Source organism: Hemitrygon akajei, chromosome 8 (assembly GCF_048418815.1).
Source record: "Hemitrygon akajei chromosome 8, sHemAka1.3, whole genome shotgun sequence".
Lineage (NCBI taxonomy): Eukaryota > Metazoa > Chordata > Chondrichthyes > Myliobatiformes > Dasyatidae > Hemitrygon > Hemitrygon akajei.
In genome coordinates this window covers 175,671,474-175,693,108 of record NC_133131.1, presented here as the reverse complement: position 1 = coordinate 175,693,108, position 21,635 = coordinate 175,671,474, and the positions used below count along the sequence as shown (strand labels likewise).

General features: G+C 43.6%; 1 protein-coding gene across 2 annotated transcripts in view; it reads left to right on the top strand.

Annotated features, from left to right (window-relative positions):
* Positions 1–464: 464 nt before the first annotated feature.
* zftraf1 (zinc finger TRAF-type containing 1) overlaps positions 465–21,635 on the top strand; it is a 149,548-nt gene continuing 128,377 nt past the window's right edge. The window contains exon 1 of one of the 2 annotated variants that reach the window (XM_073055162.1): positions 465–948. In XM_073055162.1, coding sequence (XP_072911263.1) covers positions 622–948 — 327 coding nt within the window. In that variant the 5' untranslated portion in view covers positions 465–621. Of the gene's footprint in view, positions 1,089–21,635 lie in introns of both variants that reach the window. The other variant, XM_073055163.1, reaches the window with a different exon arrangement.

Here is a 21,635-nt window from a genome sequence, read left to right as displayed (position 1 = left end):
AGGAAATTCAGGAAAGCACCTTTCCTGAGAGGTTTTTTTGTACATAGCATCCCTGGATTCGGAAATAGAGGGTGCAAGAGATCTAAATGATGATGGAAGCTATGTTGAACCTTCAGAAAACTGTGGTAATGCTCGTTGTTATTTGAATCATGAGTTAACCAAGATTTATACCAATGAGAAAGATTCGTTTAATACATCCCAAGGAGAGTGCAAAAGGAAATGTTCCAAAGACAGCCATTATTTATTAATGAATGAAGCCATGGACGCTAAGATTTCACTGACGTCAACCTCCCCTTGCCCCTCCCCCCTTATCCACAGCGGTGTGAACGGATCAACCAATCAGAGGACGGAACAGCCGGCCGTGGCCCCGCTCTCTCCGCCCCTTCTAGAAGCCGATTGGCTTGTCGGAGCAAGGCGGCGTGCGATTGGTGGAACGTGCACCACCGAAGGCGGGGACGAAGAGCAGGAGAAAAACAAAGATGGCGGACTGATGCTGAGGCGGCGCCGGTCGGCTGCTTGGTGGTGGTGTGGAGGAGCGTGGCGCGGCGCGTTTACCACGGAAAACACCCCGTAAATCCCGGAGGAGCGGCTTCCATTTAGGGCGGAGAGTTCGAACTGAGGATGTCGGCGGTGGAGGAGAGGGAACCGGCGCCCGCGGCTTCCTCGGCTGGAGGCGGCGGGGCGGCGGCGGCCTCGGTCCCCCCGGACTCCCTCCATCACGGCCCTCCCTCTAACCCGTCGCAGGAAACCAACCGGCCCGAGCTGGAGGAAGGGCCGAGCTCGAAAAAGCGGCCGCGGCTGGAGGCCGACTCGGCCTCGGGCTCGAGTTCGGCGGGGGCGGCGGCGGGCGGTGCCAAGGCGGCCAGCGAGAACAAGCTGGAGGAGAGGCTGTACTCGGTGCTGTGTTGCACCGTGTGCCTGGACCTGCCCAAGGCCTCCGTCTACCAGGTACAGCACCCAAGCCGCCGCCACCTCCCAGCCACACTTAAAACATCTCTCCACATAGCTGCTAAATTCTCCATGATCCATTTTAATCCCGTTATTCTCATGTAGAAGGACAGGCTGTGCCATCTGACTGGACTCATCAGGTACCCAACCTCTTTTTTATTTATCTTAAAATATATATGTGTGTTATTTAATACATATTAGATATAAAATATTGTCATCATGGGAATACAACACTTCACAGAGCACTGTAAAAGGTCATTTATATTGTTTTAATTCTGTGTACTCGTGATTCTTGATCACATTTATAAAGCGTAATTTCACATGTTAAAATGTGGTCACAAGATGAGTCTGTGAAATCTAGTGCGTCTAAAGATGTTCTGTAGATGTCGGTATAGTATTTGAATTCTTATTGTCTCGGGGCTCAGGAAGACTGGGATGTGGATTAACATTTCTGTCAAAGGCGGCGTATAGGGAGTGATTTTCAGTTCTTGTAATTGTTTTCTACCAAAGAAGCAGAATTTATTACACCTGTACAAATATGTAGGCGTATATAATGTTAAATATATAGGCTAATATACAATACAGGAATTGTTATAAAACCAAACCGTTAATCCTATTCTCGACGCGCAATGCAGTGGTTGTTGGGTTAATTTTTTTTTGCAGTTGCTATGAAATGCAGTCTATTTCTTGGCACGCAAGGTGTGGCATCATGTTTTACGTACAGCTTACTGGTGGTCATGTCACTTTGACCACCAGTGGTCAGGTGTCTAGTCCGTTCCCTTTAAACTAAGGGATGCAAATTATTTAATCACATTGGTTGTGGGATGGTTGAAAAGACCTAATGAATTTCACATGAAAACTGATACCTCAAAGGTTGTTAACCTTGGCTTTAAATAGTTATCTTTTGCTTTGTCTCACTTGCAGTATTCAATCCAAAAGAATGTAATTTTTAATTTGAGTGGATTTTCAGTGTATCTTGCCCTCCCCAGTGGATCCGTTTCAATAGAAAGTTCAAAGGTAAATTTATTATTGAAGTCCATGTCACCATCGACAACCCTGAGATTCATTTCCTTGTGGGCATTCACAGCAAATACAAAGAAACACAATAAAATCAGTGAAAGACGGCACCCAACAAGCTGGACGAACATCAATGTGCAGACAGCAAAGTGTGCATATACAAAAAGAACAAATAAATAATAAATATCACGAGCATGAGATGAAGAGTCCTTGAAAGTGAGTCCATGGGTTGGGAACAGTTCGGTAATGGAGTGAGTGAAGTGATCACCCTGGGTCAGGAGCCTGATGGCTATGGGGTAATAACTGTTCCCGAACTTGGTGGTCTGGGTCTTGAGGATCCTGTACCTCCTTCCTGATAGCGGCATTGAGAAGAGAGCATGGTCTGGGTGGGGGTCCTTGATGGTTGCTGATTTCCTGCAGCAGTACTCCATGTAGATGAGTTCATTGGTGGGGAGGGCTTCACCTGTGATGGACTGGGCCAAATCCACTACTTTTTGTAGGATTTTCCATTCAAGGGCATTGGTGAAATACTTTGGAGTTAGTCATTGTAATGTGATATCTGCATAATCCCACATTAAGCATGAGTGCAGCTCTGCCTTTCGACAACTTGTGGGGTAGGTCGTACTGATGGAGAGGTCTCTCCATGGCTGACAAGCTCAAAATGTTAGAATGTGATTTGTTAGAAATTAATTTCAATTCACCTGGTCGTCTTTGAATAGGAATTGCTCCACGCACATTCCCACTCCTCCCCCTTAGTGGGAGGAAATACCAGTCAAAGCAGATTGTTTCTCCACGATTTTGTCATTTCCTGTCAGTCACCTTGTGTATAGATACTCCTGTATAGACAAAGAAACATAGAAAACGTACAGCACAGAACAGACCCTTCGGCCCACAAAATTGTGCTGAACATGTCCCTACCATAGAAATTACCTAGAGTACTCATAGCCCTCTATTTTTGAGCTCCATGTACCTATCCAGGAGTCTCTTAAAAGACATTATCATATCCGCCTTCACCACCGTTCCGGTAGCCCATTCCATGCACTCTTCACTCTGTTTTTTAAAAATAAAAACTGTAGACAAAACTTTATAGACATACATTCAATCTATGTATAGAAGCTCTGTGTTTGTATTTATGTTTGCTTATTTTTTTTGCACTGTCTGATCTAGAGTAACAATTATTTCATTCTCCTTTACACTTGTGACCTGAAAAATGATATTAAACAGTCTTGAATCTTGGCTGAGGATGAATTGAGAGAAAGCAAGGTGAGCAGCCTGGCTCCAGTCTGCAGCAGTTCCAGAGCAGGCCAGCAGGACCTCATTAGATATTCTGACCTGTTGGATGCTTGCTGTATTATTAACCCTTATCAGTATCTATTGTGCTATTGCAGTAGAGTCGCACAAGGTGAAAATAATTCACTCTGCCAGTGAAAGGTTTAATGTTTTCTCTGGGCCTGGACACTGAAAGGCTGGGATAAAATGGATCCAGAGCCCACAAACACATCCTTGGTCTTTATTTATTTAGAGATACAGCAGGAAACAGGCCCTTCCGGCCCAACGAGCCACGCCACCCAGCAACCCACAGATTTAACTCTAGCCTAATCACAGGACGATTTACCTACTAACTGACATGCCTTTGGACTGTGGGAGAGAGCTGGAGCACCTGGTTCCCAGGGAGAATGAACAAAGTGATGAAAGATGGTGCTCCACACTCCAGAATGCCTAGAGCTGTAATGGTGTTGTGCTATCTGCTATGCTACTATGGTATGGTAGTTGTGATGCTTGTTAATGCAAAATCTGCATTACACTTTCGGGCAGATGGGGCTCGTCAGCCGTGGTTGGCGGCTCTTCGAGGAGAAGGAAATCTCTGATCTCAAACCTCTGCTGCTTTGCAGCTATACCCACTCACAGGAAAGGCTTTGGGAGTAAACGCCAAGGGAAAAGTCTGGAACTGGAGTGCCTAAGGCAGTCTTACGTTGAGTTCAACACTGACTGGCAACTCCTGTGATGCTGTTGGTACCAAACTATTAGAGTATACGGGAGTTCTTGTTTCTTGTGATTTGCAGTAACTGGTAAGGGAAGTGACAATCCCGGTACTATCTGTGGAACCGGTGCTTGGTCTGTGCATTTGACCAGGTTTGCAAAGGTTTTGGGAGGGAGAAGTGAAGAGGTATTACTGCATTATAAACAAAACCCAGTAACCCAGCCTAAATGTAGATATCATTCAATCTGAGAGTGATGCTTTCCAAAAGTTTCGAGCTTGTGGCTATTTTTTCTGGATTTTACTGAACACTTGCTTAGCACCTGAGAGCTGGAGATGAGGGAAAGACATTTCTCATTGTTTTCCTTTATTGCCACTCTCAGGCTGGAGGAGCAACACCTTGTATTCAGTCTGAGTAGCTTCCAATCTGATAGCATGAACATCAATTTCTTCCACTTCCAGTAACTTTCCCAATCTCCCCATCCCCCCCTGCTTCTCCTGATCTGCCTATCACTTTGCCATCTGCCTCCTCCTTCCCTTTTTTCCATGGCGTACTTTAAAGTCAGATTTCTCCTTCTCCAGCCCTTTACCTTAACCACCTATTAGCTTCCAGCTTCTGACTTCATTCTCTCTCTCCCCCATCCATTTGGCTTCACCTTTCACCTTCTAGCGTCCTCCCTCTTCACTTTCCCCCTTCCTTTCCAGCCCTGAAGGATTTGGCCCAAAATGTCATCTATGTATTCATTTCCATTGATGCTGCCTAATCTGCTGAGTTCCTCCAGCATTTTGTGTGTGTTGCTCTGGATTTCCAGCATCTGCACAATCTCCTGTGTTTCTCACTTGGCTGCTGTAATTGTATAGTGAACTGTAGATGGGATCTTTAATGCTGTACCTCCCACCTTCACATATTTTTCATCTTACAGTCAAAGAATCTGAAATTCTACTCGTTATAGTATATTCTATTTCTTCATTTAATTGCATGTGAAGCTAAGATGATGGCTGCCTTTCACTGTTGATGCCAGCACGTGTTTGACATTTAGTGTGCCGTGTGAATACAACAAAACTGTAAACTGAAATCCCAAATATCTTAAAACAAGGCAACAATATTCAAGATTGTTTAATATCATTCTTGGTACACAAGTGTAAAGGACGCGTACGTGGAATGTGAGAGGTTGCAGTCACTCTTTGAGTTTCTCAGAGCTGCCGCTGAGGTTCCAGCTACACTTTAGTCCCACGCTGCTCATCTACGGACACCCAGTTCAGAAGGGGTGGGTTGAGAGGAGGATCTGCTGGTGGGCTTGCTCCTGGGTTTGGCCAAGATGACCATTCATGAGTCTGGACAGCAGAAGGTGGTGGGTGCTGCCTGGGCTGACTGCCTGCCCGCCCCTTTTCCGAGGATACATCCGTGCCTGGCTGTCCTTGGAGAGGGAGCACACGGTCACCATGGGCACATTGGGGGATTTTCGGGAGCAGTGGGCCCCACGGGTGTTGACTGTTTTATAAATGGTAGTAACTGTATTGTAATTTAAATGTAACTACAGTCTTGTAAATATTGATCGTCTTGTGTTTGTGTTGTAAATAAACGTTTATAGTTCTGATTTTAAAAAAAGCACAAAATAATTGTTACCTTGGATTGTTAAATCATAAGATATTGGTGCAGAATTAGGACATTTGGCCCATCGAGTCTGCACCGCCATTCCATCGTGACTGATTCATTATCCTTCTAACCCCATTCTCCTGCTTTCTCCCTGTAACCTTTGATTAATCAAGAGTCTATTGAGGCCTTCCTCCCTGTCAGTCAGCTTTGACCACGGATGTTGCGTCCTAGCTGTCTACATTGTAGACGGAAGCTAGGGCAGAATGATATGGAGAACATTCAGCAGGCTTCCTCTCGCCACACAGCTGGTGCGTCTAAAGGAACTGATACAGTTTGGCATCAGTGGCATTGCAGGAGTTCCAAACAGTGTTGATCTCAACCTAAGATCAACTCCAGCTCTGGATTTTTATTCGGGGTTTACTCCCAAAGCCTTCCCCATCAGTGGGTATAGCCACAAGGCAGTGGAGGCTTGAGATTTCCTTCTAGATCAAGTGTGACAGTGGGAAAGTGTGTATGGAACCAGAGGAAATAGCAGAGCTACTTAATGAATACTTCAGTATTCACTATGGAAAAGGATCTTGGTGATTGTAGTGCTGACTTGCAGGAGACTGAAAAGTTTGAGCATGTAGATGTTAAGGAAGAGGATGTGCTGGAGATTTTGCAAAGCATCAAGTTAGATAAGTCGCCGGGACCGGATGAGATGTATCCCAGGCTACTGTGGGAGGTGAGGGAGGAGATTGCTGAGCCTCTGGCAATGATCTTTGTATCATCAATGGGGACAGGTGAGGTTCCGGAGGATTGGAGGGTTGCAGATGTTGTTCCCTTTTTCAAGAAAGGGAGTAGAGATAGCCCAGGAAATTATAGACCATTGTGTCTTACTTCAATGGTTGGTAAGTTGATGGAGAAGATCCTGAGAGGTAGGATTTATGAACATTTGGAGAGGTATAGTATGATTAGGAATAGTCAGCATGGCTTTGTCAAGGGCAGGTCATGCCTTATGAGCCTGATTGAATTTTTTGAGGATGTGACTAAACCCATTGATGGAAGAGCAGTAGATGTAGTGTATATGGATTTCAGCAAGGCCTTTGAGAAGGTACCCCATCGATAAAGCTTATTGAGAAAGTAAGGAGGCATGGGATCCAAGGGGACATTGCTTTGTGGATCCAGAACTGGCTTGCCCACAGAAGGCAAAGAGTAGTTGTAGACGGGTCATACTCTGCATGGAGGTCGATGACCAGTAGTGTGCCTCAGGGATCTGTTCTGGGACCCTTACTCTTCGTGATTTTTATAAATGACCTGGATGAGGAAGTGAAGGGATGGGTTAGTAAGTTTGCTGATGACACAAAGATTGGGGATGTTGTGAATGGTGTGAAGGGCTGTCAGAGGTTACAGTGGGACATTGATAGGATGCAAAACTGGGCTGAGAAGTGGCAGATGGCATTCAACCCAGATAAGTGTGAGTCCTGACGAAGGGTCTCGGCCCGAAACGTCGACAGCGCTTCTCCCTATAGATGCTGCCTGGCCTGCTGTGTTCCATCAGCATTTTGTGTTTGTTGTTTGAATTTCCAGCATCTGCAGATTTCCTCGTGTTTGCTCGTAAGTATGAAGTGGTTCATTTTGGTAGTGGCAGAATATAGTATTAATGGTAAGACTCTTGGCATTGTGGAGGATCAGAGGGATCTTGAGGTCTGAGACCATAGGATGCTCATGTGCAGGTCGACTCTATGGTTAAGAAGGCCTACAGTGTATTGGCCTTCATCAATCGTGGAATTGAATTTGGGAGCTGAGAGGTGATGTTGCAGCTATATAGGACCCTGGTCAGACCCCACTTGGAGTACTGTGCTCAGTTCTGGTTGCCTTACTACAGGAAGGATGTGGAAATTATAGAAAGGGTGCAAAGGAGATTTACAAGGATGTTACCTGGATTGAGGAGCATGCCTTATGAGAATAGGTTGAGTGAACTCGGTCTTTTCTCTTTGGAGCAACGGAGGATGAGAGGTGACCTGATAGAGGTGTTTAAGATAATAAAATGCATTGATCTTATGGATAGTCAGATGCTTTTCCCCAGGGCTGAAATGGCTAGCACAAGAGGGCATAGTTTTAAGGTGCTTGGAAGTAGGTACAGAGGAGATGTCAGGGGTAAGGTTTTTACGCAGAGTGGTGAGTGCGTGGAATGGGCTGCCTGCAGTGGAGGTGGATACAACAGGGTCTTTTAAGAGACTTTTCGATAGGTACATGGAGTTTAGGAAAATAGAGGGCTATGAGTAACCCTAGTAATTTCTAAGGTAGCGCCATGTTCCGCACAACCTTGTGGGCTGTGGGGCCTGAATTATGCTGTAGGTTTTCTGTGTTCTATGATCTACCAACCATGGTTGATGAGTCCTATGTGCCTGGAGCAATGTAGGTGCCAGTAACCCTTCTTTGCCCCTTCTGTAAGTAGAGACTGTTCCACTGGGCTTAATAGCTTAGCTACTGAAAGCACAGCAGATGAACTTGGTTGTCGGAGGCTATCTGAGACATGCTATTGGGAGCATTTAATAGGTAGTGGGAGCTTGTCCCCACTATCTCCCCTCCACCGTGGATATGACAACCTTAAGAACCTATCGTCCTCTGCTTTAAATATATGCAATGACTTGGCCTTCACAGCTGCTCATGGCAATGAATTCCACAGATTCCATTTGTAGTATCTGGGGTGGCCAAATTTTCAAAGTGTTTTAAGTGGGAAGCTCAGATGCCATTCTTTCTGATAAGTGTCAGCAAAACAGGAAACAGTTTGTACAATCAGAATGCCATTTTACTGCCTCATTGGCCATCTTGCACCCTCAATGGATTTGACACATTGTTGGACTGGCGAGAAACTATGGACCACAGAGTGCAAAGCAGATATTTAAACAAGTCTCGTCTGTGAGAAGCATAGATAGAATACAGACAGTACATTTTTCCCGGGGATGAAATGTCGGAACACCAAAGGGAATGCATTTAAGGTGAGAGAGGGTAATTTCAAAGGAGATGTGAGAGGTAAGTTTTTAGTGGTGAGTGCCTGAAATGCTCTGCCTGGGGTGGTGGTAGTGGCAGAAACTGTAGTGACTTGAGATGTTTAGATACTCATGAATGTGAGAAAAATAGAAAGATATGGGTGTCGTGTATGCAGAGGGAATTTGGTTTAGTTGGCAATTTGCTTATTAATTTAATTAGTTCATCGTGGACCAAAGGGTCTGTTCATCTGCTATACTGTTCTAAGCTTTATGCCCACAACTGACAATGACTAATACCTTTGGTCCAAGGAAAACATTCCAACTTCAGTCAGTGCAACCAGTTCTGCAAGAGCTCACTGGCAACTGGTTGTCTCCCCGGCTGCAAAAGTACATTTAAAAAAATTAGACTGACAGCAGTGGGAAGAGTTTTAATAGCAACATTCAGAGGGGAATTTGATACACACACAAAGGATGCCCTTTCAGAGTTAATGGGACTAGAGATGAAATTAAATTATTGGAAAGCTCTTTAGAACTTGCTTGGATACTCTGGCTAAGAGCCCTTGTTATTCAATTAGTTCCCTTAAGTAATGATTCCAGGAATAAAGAGGTTAAGAATATGAGCATTTGATGGCTCTGGGTCTGTACTCACTGGAATTCAGAAGAATGAAGAGGGATCTCATTGAAACCTATCAAATCTTGAAAGGCCTTGATAGAGTGGATGTGGGGAGGATCTTTCCAATAGTCGGAGAGTCTAGGACCAGAAGACACAACCTCAGAATAGAAGTGTTTCTCTAGAGCAGATGAAGAATTTCTTTAGCCAGAGGGTAGTGAATCTGTGGAATTCATTGCCACGGACGTCTGTGGAAGCCAAGTCATTGGGTATGTTTAAAGCAGAGATTTAACCCATGCAGGAAAAGAAATTGATAAATAAGTAGTACTGAAAACACGGGTTGTAGAGTCTTTAAAGGTAAGTCCATAGTTTGCAGAATGGGTTCATTGTTGGGGTGTGTGAATAATAAATAGCCACGATGAAATGGCAGAGCAGACTTGATGGATCAAATGCCCTAATCCTGTTCCTTGTTGTGGTCTAAGTGGGCCCATTTTCAGACTACGGAGGCTGTGGGCCACAGGGTCTGTTCATTAATACTATAGTATATATCCACTGCAGGTCATGAAGCTGCTGACTTCTCTGGGTTAGCATTTCAGGGTACATTTCACTAAGTGGCTGAGAGTCTGAGTATTGGATAATGGTCTCTGGATGTGGGAGGCACGGTAGCTGAGATCAGTTATCTCCTCCCAGATATCAGAGTGTGCATTTACCAGCAGGGATTGTTGAATAGCAGAGACTAGGTAAAGCTTTGACCAGTGTTTTCTCCATAGCTCTCAAGCTGCTAGGACATCTTCGGGTCTGGGTGGGATCAGGTGATTCACATTCAAGATTGTTTAAAGTAACTTCCTGTACACAAGTGCAAAGGAAAAATGAAATAATTGTTCCTCCAAATCCGATGCAGCAGAGAGAAAGAACACAATAATAAAAACACTTTAAATATAAATACTTAAGATAACTTGTATACATTTATTATATGTCCATAAAGTGATGTTAGGCTGTATATAAGGTGATTGACAGGAAATAGAGTAGTGATGAGTTAGTTCCTGTCTACCACAGTGCAGTGTCTGTACCATGCACTGATGCAGTTTGCTAAGATGCTGTCAACTTCACATCTGTAGAATGACGTGAGTATGGATGTGCAAAGTTTAGTGCTCAAGTCAGGTAGCATCTTTTGGGCTGCCTGACTGCTGAGTTCCTCCAGCACTTCATGTGTGTTCTTCTAGTTCCAGACTGCCTTTTGTGATCTGCGGACATGCTAAAACATTTTAAGGTCCAGGTGTTTTTTTCAAATGTACATTGTGGCCACTTTTTTAAGTACACCTGTACACCTGGTTGTTAAGGTAAGTATCTAATCAGCCAGTCATGTAGCAGCAACTGAATGCTAAAAGCATGTAGACGTGGTCAAGAGGTTTATTTGTTGTTCAGACCAAACATCAGAATTTTGGGAAGTAATGTGACCATGGAATTATTGTTGGTGCCAGACAGGGTGGTTTGAGTATCTCAGAAACTGCTGATCTGGGGTTTTCAGGCACAATTGTGACGAGATCTGTAATTCAGAGACAGAGAGCAACAAACAGTCTGAGCTGCCTTGGAAACGGCAAGGCGGAGCTATATGATGGACAGCTGGTGTTCAGCAGTTGTGGAATATGTACAAGGTCAACTGGCTTTGTATCAGACACACCAGAGACACACGGAAGACACTGACACTGGTTGAGCTTTGTGTGCCCACGACAAAGGTGGGGTTTTTGCTCACAGTGTGATCAAAGGGGTGACTGGTGGAAAGCTATCGGTGTGTTTAACCCTCGCCTGGGTTGATAGCTTTACCGCGTGAAAACAGCACTCTCTTTTGTGTGGTCACAGTTGGTGACTTTAATCAGGAGCAGGAGGAATACATGGAAGATTCAACGACATCGGCACTGAGAAGACTAAACATCTCCCTCTCTCTCTCTCTCTCTCCCCAAACTACTCAATTCAATATCCAGAACTGAACTGACTTCATACCTATACCATCGTTTATCACCTGAGCTGGGAGAAGTTTGGGGAACTTTATTTGCTCACTTGTATACACATATACTCTGCTAACCGGTTTGCCTTGTTTGATATTACTTTATCACGTAGTTACTAATAAAATAGTGATTACAACGGAAGATTCGGACTCCAGGCGTGTCCATTTTGGCTGGTCCTTTTTAACCTGTTATGGGGTACGTAACACAACACTCTAGTGTTTACAGAGAATGGTGCGAGAAACAGAACATCCAGTGAGTGGCAGTTCTGCGGGTGGAAAGGCCTTGTTAATGAGAGGTCAGACGAGAATGATCAGACTAATTCAGGATGACAGGAAGGTGACAGTATCTCAAATAACTACACGTTACAACAGTGATGTGCAGTAGAGCATCCCTGAACACACAATACTTCAAACCTTGAAGTGGATGGGCCACAGCAACAGAAGACCACACCAGGTTCCACTCCAGTACCTAATGAAGTGGCCTCTGAGTGTATGATGTTCTGATGAAGAGTCTTGGCCCAAAATGTCGACTTTTATTCTTTTCCGTAGATGCTGTCCGACATTTTGTGTGTGTTGCTCGAAAACAGTGATCTTGGATTATTTCCTGAGCTACATGTAAAAGAACACAGAACATTACAGGACAGTACAGGCCCCTCATTCCATGATGTTGTGCTGACCTTTCAAACTACTTTCAGATCAATGTAACGCTTCTCTCCTACATAACCCTCCATTTTCCTATTATCCATGTGCCTATCTAAGAGCCTCTTAAATGCCCCTAATGTATCTGACTTTACCATCACTCATCTGCCTACATACCCTCCAATCTGTGTAAAAAGCTTAATTCTGATATTCCCTCTTATTTTCCCCTAATCACCTTAAAATTATACCCCCTTGTATTAGCCCTTACCATCCTGGGGAAAAGTCTGTCTATCCACTTGGTCTATGCCTCCTATATTCTTGTGCACTCTATCAAGGCATCCTCCTTTGCTCCAAAGAGAAAAGCCCCAGCTCGCTCAAACTATCTTCATAAGAAGTGGGCAGACATAGACAGTCACAAAGCGATGAATTTAATGACATACTGTATGTTGGTGATAACAAGACAATGGGGTGACCCGTTGAGGCACCCTTTAAGAGAAAGGCAGTGCAGTCTGATGTGACCAGAATGAACATTAAATTTTCTTGAATGCTATTGGTATCACTTTGCTTTGGAAATTGAAAAAGAAAAACCTCAGTTTATTAAAGAAGAATGACGCGTAGCAGGGGAAATATAGCTCCTCCTCGTTTAACGAAGGACACTTTTGATGGCATCATTTCTAGTGGATCTGCCACCCTTATGCCTCTCGTCATTCTGGAGATGTGCAGTCCTTTCATCCCCCCGTCTCTTCATCTCTTTTGCTGTTTATTCTTTGTCTCTGATCTTGGAGACGTGCATTTCTCAACTCCTTTGTCTCTTCCTCTCTCCTCCTCCTGTGCCTGTTGTTGTCATTTTGGAGACATGTATGCCTCTCCTCTGTCTCTTCTCTCATTTTTGGTCCTGACTCTTTGATCTTGGAGTCGTGCGGCTCTGGCCTCATCCGATTCTTGTTCTCTCCCTCTCCTTGCCGCTTCCCAACGACGTTTGGCATCATCTCTTGACCATAATGTCCCCCTTCTCTTTCCACGAGGCATAATTAGGCTGACCGTACTTTTTTTACCCTAATGCTGGGTAGAAGATATGAAGCAGTAACACCAAAGCCTCCAGGATGCTGATTATTCTTGATGATGCGGTTGGCGCTCTCCTAAATGGACGTGATGTAGTCACCGCAGTCCTTCGACTGCAGCAAAGGGTTTGATGGGTGTCTCGAAGTACTTCATTACAATAAGATTTAATTGCAGTTGTGGGTGGCAGTTAGATCTGTCCCAATTCTGCACATGTTGATCATGGTGTCGCATCGCGGTTTCCATCTGGCTGACATTGGCTCTCGGGTGAAAGTGGGGCTGTTGATTTTGGCGAGTGAGCAATTTTATACGAATATATAACACTGTATTCTGTAAGTTAGCGCATTTTAAGTTGATTTAACTAAAAATAGTGCCGCTGTATTGCACTGTTTGCGCTAATTGGAGGTCACAAACAGAGCATGAGAGTTTTAGTAGTATATAGATAAACCTGATTCTGACTTGTATTCTGATTCTGTAATGAATTAAGCAGAGCTTGTCTTTACATGTTGATTTTGTAACAGTTCTCTCTGTGCCGAATATTGGATGTGGAGAGGATGTTTCCAACACTGGGAGAGTTAAGAACCAAAGAGCACCGTCTCAGAATAGATGGATGTCTCTTTAGAACAGGAGAGGAAGAATTTCTTTAGCCAGAGTGTGGTGAATTTGTGGAATTCATTACCACACACTGCTGTGGAGGCCAAGTCATTGGGTATTTTTAAAGTGAAAGTTGATAGGTTCTTGGTTGGTCATGCTCCTATGTCTTATGGTTTATGATTCATAAATCTCTTTGAAGGATTGATTTCACCTCCTCCCTCATTAGCTCTAAATGTTTTCTTTGTAAACCTGAAGTAGTGAATCCCTGATCACAAACAGCTTACGTCTATTTAAAAAAACGAAACTTTTTACAAGTTTGGGACAAGCGCTTTTGTAGCAATGAGTGGTTACTGCAACTAGGCGTAACTGCATTGTTTTCCTGGGTCCAAAGGAATGATTAATTGTGACCCTGTGCAAATCTGTGCATCATTTGGTGACTCTGTGATAGCTGTCCCAGAGGCCATCACAACTTCTTTCAGAGGTTAACCCTTGTGAAGTGTCAGGGTCTGATGGTCTACTTGACATTCAGTATAGTAAAGCTGATTCTGAACCTTTAAATGATTTGTCAAAATCCCCATATTAAAGTGGGAAGTGAATGAAATGGATGTATGAGCAAATAATTTAGTCATAGTACCCACAGAAGCTGTTCTTTTGGTCCACCATCTATGCTGATCATCTACCCATTAGACGTCATTCAACATTAATCCCCAAGTTAACTGTGCTTTTAACTTTGTGAATGTAGATCAGGGGTTCCCAACCTGGGGTCCATGGACCCCTTGCTTCATGATATTGGTCCATAGCATAAAAAAGGTTGGGAACCCCTGATAATTAAACTTTTCAGATTCAGATTTATTGCATGTACATTAAAATATGTGGTGAATTGTGACATTTTCTTAATTTTTGTGAATAATTGAAATGGATAATTAATCAAACCGTTCAAATTAAGGTTTATTTAGCACGTACATCAAAACATGCAATTAACAACCAACACACCCAAGCATGTGCTGGGAGCAACCCCCCAAGTGTTGCCATACATTCTGGCAACAAAATGGTATGTCAGCCATGCTCAACAGAACAAAAGAGAGTAGCTGCAAAACAAGCCCCTTTCTCACTCCCTGACATACATAGGCCTCTGGTCTTTGTTTAGCGATACAGTGCGTAAGAGGCCCTTCAAGCTGCGCCAGCTAGCAACCCTAGTCGAATCACAGGACAATTTACAATGACCAGTTAACTATGGGTCTTTGCAATGTGGAGGAAACCGGAGCACCAGAAGGAAACCCAGGCACACACAGGAAGGAGCGTACAACTTCCTTTTACGGAGGACACCAGAACTGAACTTCAGTACCCAGAGTGCACTAACCACGACACTACTGCAGGTTATAAAGCAAAGATTAGAAAGCCTGTTCAGGTTTTGTCACCCTGCCTGTAAATACACACAACCATTAAAGAAGGTATAGGAGAAAGCAGCTGGTTTGATATTACATTAATCATTGTCAGTTGGTTGTCAGTTCAAATCCCAGCACAGTAACAAATCTGAATCAGGTTTAATATCACAATCTTATGTTAAATTTGTTGTTTTGTGGCTGCAGTACCATGCAATACATATTAATAAAACAAAATTGCAGTAAGTTTATCTAAAAGAATAAGTAGTGTAATAAGAGAGGGGATAAAAACTGAGGAAGTGTCCGTGGGTTAATTGTCCATTCAGAAATCTGGTGGAGGGGAAGAAGCTGTTTCTGAAAGTGTGTGTCTTCAGGCTCCTGTACCACCACCTTGATGGTAGCAATGAGAAGGGGGCATATCCTGGGTGATGGGGCTCCTTAAAGATGGATGCTGCCTTTTTGAGGCTGGGGAAGGTATGGAGCTGGCTGAGTTTACAATTTTCAGCAGCTTTTTCTGATCCTGTGCAGTGGCCCCTTCATAGTCTTTACCAGACGCTGATGCAACCAGTTAGAATGCACTCTATAGTATAGCTGTTGAAGTTTGGAGAAATTTTACCTCCACAAATTCTGTTAGACCCATTGAGTTTTTCTAACATTTAGTTTGATGTTCCAGGTCAAGCATTTATAAGTGGAAAGTATACAGGAATGTCATAGGTAGTTTTTTGTACTGCCAGGGGTGGTGGTAGTGACAGGTGAATTACTCTAGTCCTTTCAAAATGTATGTTAACATTGCATTTGCCTTGCACACCACTGACTCAGCCTGCAAGTTAACCTTTAAGGAGTCCTGCACGAGGATTCAAGTCCTTTTGCATCTCAGATTTTTGAATTTTCTCCTCATTTAGAAAATAGTCTGCACCTTTGTTTCTTCTACCGAAGTGCATGACCATACACTTCCTGACAATGTATTCCATCTGCCATTTCTTTGTCCATTGTCCTAATTTAAGTCCTTCTGCAGGCTCAATGCTTTCTTAACACTACCCGCCTCGCCACCTCTGTTTGTGTCAATGATTTGGATGATACAAACTATGAAAAGTAGCGAAGTGTTTTGTTTCCAGCATTTACATTTTGCCTCAAATGTTCTCTTGTTGGATAGAATGCAGGGCAGCGTAGCACACAGTATGCCCTTTGACCTGCCAATCCAAACTAATCCCACCTCTGCTCTGTCTATTCAGTATTTTTATCTGCTTCTGCCCCCCTCTCTTGTTCCAGTACCAACCACTCACTGGGTGTGTATCTAAACCTTAAACCTCTGTCCTCTGGTAAAGTTTACTGTTGCTAAACTGCAGGAATGTTGGGTTGATCTTCATTGTCCTTTCATGCATGCAGTTAGGTTGAGGTGGGAAGGCTAGCTACACTGATTTTTCTTTAACAAGGCCATTCTGTGTTCCAATCCACGAGGTGAGTTGATAAATTGGACAAGGACAGAGGGTAGTAGGACCAGTCCCAGTTGAGGCATCTAATCCTGAGAAAGTCATGGAAATGGTGGAAAAAGCCACAGGGTTCATCAATAAGTATAAGGCTCGACACATTTTTTCATTCGTTCCTCAAACCCTCTCAGTCTTGAATTTATTTAAACGTTCCATTTATTGCATAAGTGGAGATACAAGCATCTTGCATTGGTCAGACTGTATTTGGAGTACTATGAGCCCCTTATCTAAGAAAAGATGTGCTGGCATTAGCGAGAGTCCAGAGAAGGCTCACAAGAATTATTCCGAGAATGAAAGGATGAATATGAGTGTTTGGCTCTGGGCCTGTACTCACTAGAGTTAAGGATAATGGGAGGATCTCATTTAAATCCTATCAAATACTGAAAGGCCTCGGCAATAGATGTGGAGAGGAATTTTCCTATGGTGGGGGAGTTTGTGACCAGAGGGCAAAGTCTCCAAATAGAGAGACATGCCTTTAGAGTGGAGATGAGGAAATTCTTTAGCTAGAAGATAGTGAATCTGTGGAATTCACTGCCACAGATGGCTGTGGAGGCCAAGTCATTGAATGTATTAAAGCAGAGGTTGATAGGTTCTTGGTTAGTCAGGGCATCAAAGGATATAGGGAGAAAGAAGGACAATGGTGTTGAGAGGGTTATAAATGGCCTAATTCTGCTCCTTAGTCTTATGGTCTTATGCATGATGAATGCATGCGTACTTCTGTTGCGGAATGCCTGGTGTTTTTACCATTCCTTCTCCAGTTTAGGGTGGCTCAGATTGATCACAATGCCTCAGATCTCTTCAAGTTAATCTCATGATCAACATGTGGGCCAGTCCCTCCGAAGGTCTTTTGCCGATTATTTTAATATGCTTTGACAGCTGAATTGCTCTCAGAAGGCGGTGATTGGTTAGCAATTTTGCTATAGATACTCCATCTGTGTTGGTATCAGTCAGTCAGCAAGATAGATATCCACTCTGATGGGGTTGGATTTGGTGTGTTCAATCCAGCTCCTAAGAGTTTCCAGAATAAGGTTTTGAGGCTGAGTGGCAGGCAACTTAAGTTGCTCGTTTCACCTTGCAACCAGTAGTAACCAAGGCAAGTTTTCACTTAAGATGACATGGTTGTCTACAATTAATCTGCTGTTAGTATGGTATTGGATGGCAGATATACTTGCTGTGTAACAGTACTAGATTTATTCTTTGTGTGTTTGAAAGAGGAATGGAAGAGGGGGTTCCAAGTCAGCATAGTGGTTTGCACAACTCTGACGAAGGGTCTCGGCCCAAAACATCGACATCGCTTCTCCCTATAGATGCTGCCTGGCCTGCTGTGTTCCACCAGCATTTTGTGTGTGTTGTTAGCACAACTCTATTACTGCTCAATTAGAGTTCAATTCCGGTGCCATGTACAAGGAGTTCGTATGTTCTCCCTGTAACCGCATGGATTTTCTCTGGGTGCTTCAGTTTCTTCCCAAATTCCAAAGACGTACTGGTGAGTAGCTTATTGTAAACTGTCCTGTGATTCGGCTAGGGTTAAATAGGTGAGTTGCTGGGCTGGAAAGGTCTGTTCCGTGCGATATCTCTAAATAAATAAAATTGGCATTTATTTACATAAATGTCACTTTTATAGGTATTTGCATTATTTAAGAAAGTTCAGTACTGGCTGGAAATAAAAAGCTGTTTGAAATGCCTCCAACCCAGTGGTATAGATTTCGATCTCTAACTTCCAGTAATTTTTCCCCCTTCCCTCTTGCATTTCCCACTGTAGTCCTTCTCTTCACCTGCTTATCACCATTCCCTGGTGCTCCTCCTCTTCCCATAGTCCACTCTCCCCTCCTATCAGATTCCTTCTTTGGCCCTTTACCTTTCCACCTATTACCTCCCAGCTTCTTGCATCATCAACCCCGCCCCCACCCACCATCACCTTTTGGCTTGTCCTCCTTTTCCTCTCCCCACCTTATTCTGGTTTCTTCCCCCTCTCGTCCTGATGAAGAGTCTCTGCTTGATTCTTTGACTGTTTATCCCTTCATAGATGCTGCCGGACCTGCTGAGTTCCTCCAGTACTTTGTGTGTGTTTTAAATACATTGGGTTTTTGCCTGCAAAATGCATTTGGGAATCTAATCAAACATCTGGGGATGTTTCAACCTTCAAGTTTGCGGGGTTTAATAAAGATACATGTCTGACATTACAGGGCATTGCTTTCATCTCTGGATGTTGTTTTGATAATTGTGATTGTTGGAGAATCCTTTGAAACTACAGATGCAGAATTGTCTGAACAATGGGTTACCAAGCTAGTGGGAATGGTAACATTGGAGAATGTTTTTCCACTCTCAAGTTCTCGCTGGAATCCCTGAGCCCCAGGAAGGACCCACGGTGTTGTGGTTGAATAGCCTGCCAATTCTGAGTCTGGTGTGAATAATACGTATGTAGCTGAAGCAACCGTGAGAGTTGAAACCCGCTCACTGGCGCTGTAAAGTGTTATGCTGGCCGCTATGCTACCATGCTACACCGTACGGTGACATCATCCATATCCTGCTGTAGTTTTAAGCAGCCTTCCTCACCGTCCTCAACACTACCAATTTATATGCCGTCAACCATCAGGCTCTTGAACCGGGGGGATAACTTCACTCACCTCAACACTGAGCTGTGCCCACAACCTATGGACTTTAATGACTCTTCATCTTGTGCTCGTTTAATTTATTATTATTTAGTTTTTTCTTTGTGTTTGTAGAATATGCCCACAAGAATATAAATCTGTATATGGAGACATTAATAAATTTTTTAATTCACTTTGAATCTACTTTACCTATCTACACTAATTTCACACAGATTAGATCCAGAAGCCTTCAAGTCCTTATCTAGATGCTTAAATGTTGCGAGACACTGCTGCATCATCTTTTCGACTGCACTTTCCAGAATATTCCAGACTCTAGCTACCCTCCAGGAAGGAGGGGAAATTCTCCCTCTGATCAAGAATCGCTAGATTCTGGAATGGTTCCGGCAGACGGGAAAATTCTGAATGTCACTCCACTCTTCAAGAAGGGAGTTAGGCAGAAGAAAGGAAATTATAGGCCATTTAGTCTGACCTCACTGGTTGGGAAGATGTTGGAGTTGATTAAGGATGTGGTTTCAGGGTACTTGGAGTCAGCATGGTTTCCTCAAGGGAAAATCTTGCCCGACAAGTCTGTTGGAATTCTTTGAAGAAACAACAAGCCGGATTGACAAAGGAGAATCGGTTGATGTTGTGTACTTGGGATTTTCAGAAGACTTTTGAGAAAGTGCCACACATGAGGCTGCTTAACAAGCTCCAAGCCCATGGTATTAGAAGCAAGATTTTTTCCTGGTTGGCTGCTGGTGACTAGTGTTCCATAGGGGTCTGTCATGGGACTGCTTTTTATGTTATGTCAGTGACTTGGAAGATGGAATTGATGGCTTTGTTGCAAAGTTTGTGGACAAAGGGGCAGGTCATTTTGGAAAAAGTAGAGAGGCTACAGAAGTACCTTGACAAATTAGGAGAATGGACAAAGATGGCAGATGGAATACAGTGTCGGGAAGTGTATGGTCATGCACTGTAATAGAAGGAATTAAAGGGTTGACTAAATGGAGAGAAAATACAAAAAACTGAGGCACCAGGGGATTTGGGAAACTTTGTGTAGCATTTGTTTCAAGAGGACTAGAGTATAAAAGCAAGGATGTAATGTTAAAAACACAAAATGCTGGCAGAACTCAGCAGGCCAGACAGCATCTATGGGAGGAGGTAGTGACGACGTTTCGGGCCGAAACCCTTCATCAGGAGTGAAGTAAGGATGTAATGTTGAGGCTTTATAAAGCACAATTGAAGCCTCACTTGGAATATTCTGGGCAGTTTTGGGTCCCTAAGAAAGGATATGCTGAAGTTGGAGAGGGTTCAAAGGAGGTTCACAGAAATGATCCCAGGATTGAACGGCTTGCCACATGAAAAGCATTTGATGGCATTCTGCTTATATTCACTGCGATTCAGAAGAATGAGAGGTGACCTTGTTGAAACCTATTGAATGTTGAAAGGCCTTGGTAGACTGGATGTGGAGAGGATGGTGGGAGAGTCTAGGACCAGCAGACATAGCCACAGAATAGAGAGGCATCCTTTTAGAATGGAGGTGAGGAATTTCTTTAGCCAGAGTGGTGAATCTGTGAAATTCTTTGCCACGGACAGCAGTGGAGGCTAAGCATTTATGTATATTTAAGGCAGAGGTTAATAAATTCTTGATTGGGATCAGCTAAGATTAAATGGCAGAGCAGACATGAAGGCCCAAATAGCCTAATTCTGCTCCTATATCTTATGGTCTTGTACCTCGTCCTCCACCATGGCAAAAAAGATTTTTATTATCTGTTTTTCTCTTAGGGTCAGAGATTGAGTTGACAGCTAGAAACCTTTTCCCAGGGCAGAGTGGCTAATATGAAGGGCATAATTGTGATTGGAGGAAGATTTAGGGGGTTGCTTTTTAACACAGTGGCTGGAACATGCTGCTGGGGCTAGTGGTAGAGACAGATACATCAGAGACATTCATGAAACAGACACATGGATGATAGAAACATGGAGGGCTATGCGGGAGGGAAAGGTTAAATTCATTGGAGTAGATTAAAATGTTGGCGCAATATTGTGTGTACTGTGTGCTGTACTGTTCAATGCTTTATATTCTTATCTATTCCTTTCATAATGTCTGGTGACCTTCAGCAGGGTCCACTCCAAGAAAAACAAACCCAGTCTATCCAGTTTCTCATAACTGAGCTATGGCAATCCTGCCAATATCCTGGTTGGTCTTCCCCTGCACCTCCTCCAGCGCAATCACTTGCTTCCCTATTGTGTAGTGACGAGAGCTGCCCACGGTACTCAGTATGTCCTAACGGGTGCTTCGTAAATTGCAGTATGACATCCCATTACAGTGGCAGGCTGAAGGTTTGGGTACCCCTGGTCAAAATTTCTGTTACTGTGAATAGCTAAGTGAGTAAAAGATGACCTGATTTTCAAAAGGCACAAAGTTAAAGATGACACATTTTAATATTTTAAGCAAGATTTCTTTTTATTTCCATCTTTTACAGTTTCAAAATAACAAAAATGGAAAGTGCCCGAAGCAAAAAGTTTGGGCACCCTGCATGGTCAGTACTTAGTAACGCCCCCTTTGGCTCAGCTTGTAAACGCTTTCTGTAGCCAGCTAAGAGTCTTTCAATTCTAGTTTGGGGGATTTTCGCCCATTCTTCCTTGCAAAAGGCTTCTAGTTCTGTGAGATTCTTGGGCCGCCTTGCATGCACTGCTCTTCTGAGGTCTATCCACAGATTTTCGATGGTCAGGGGACTGTGAGGGCCATGACA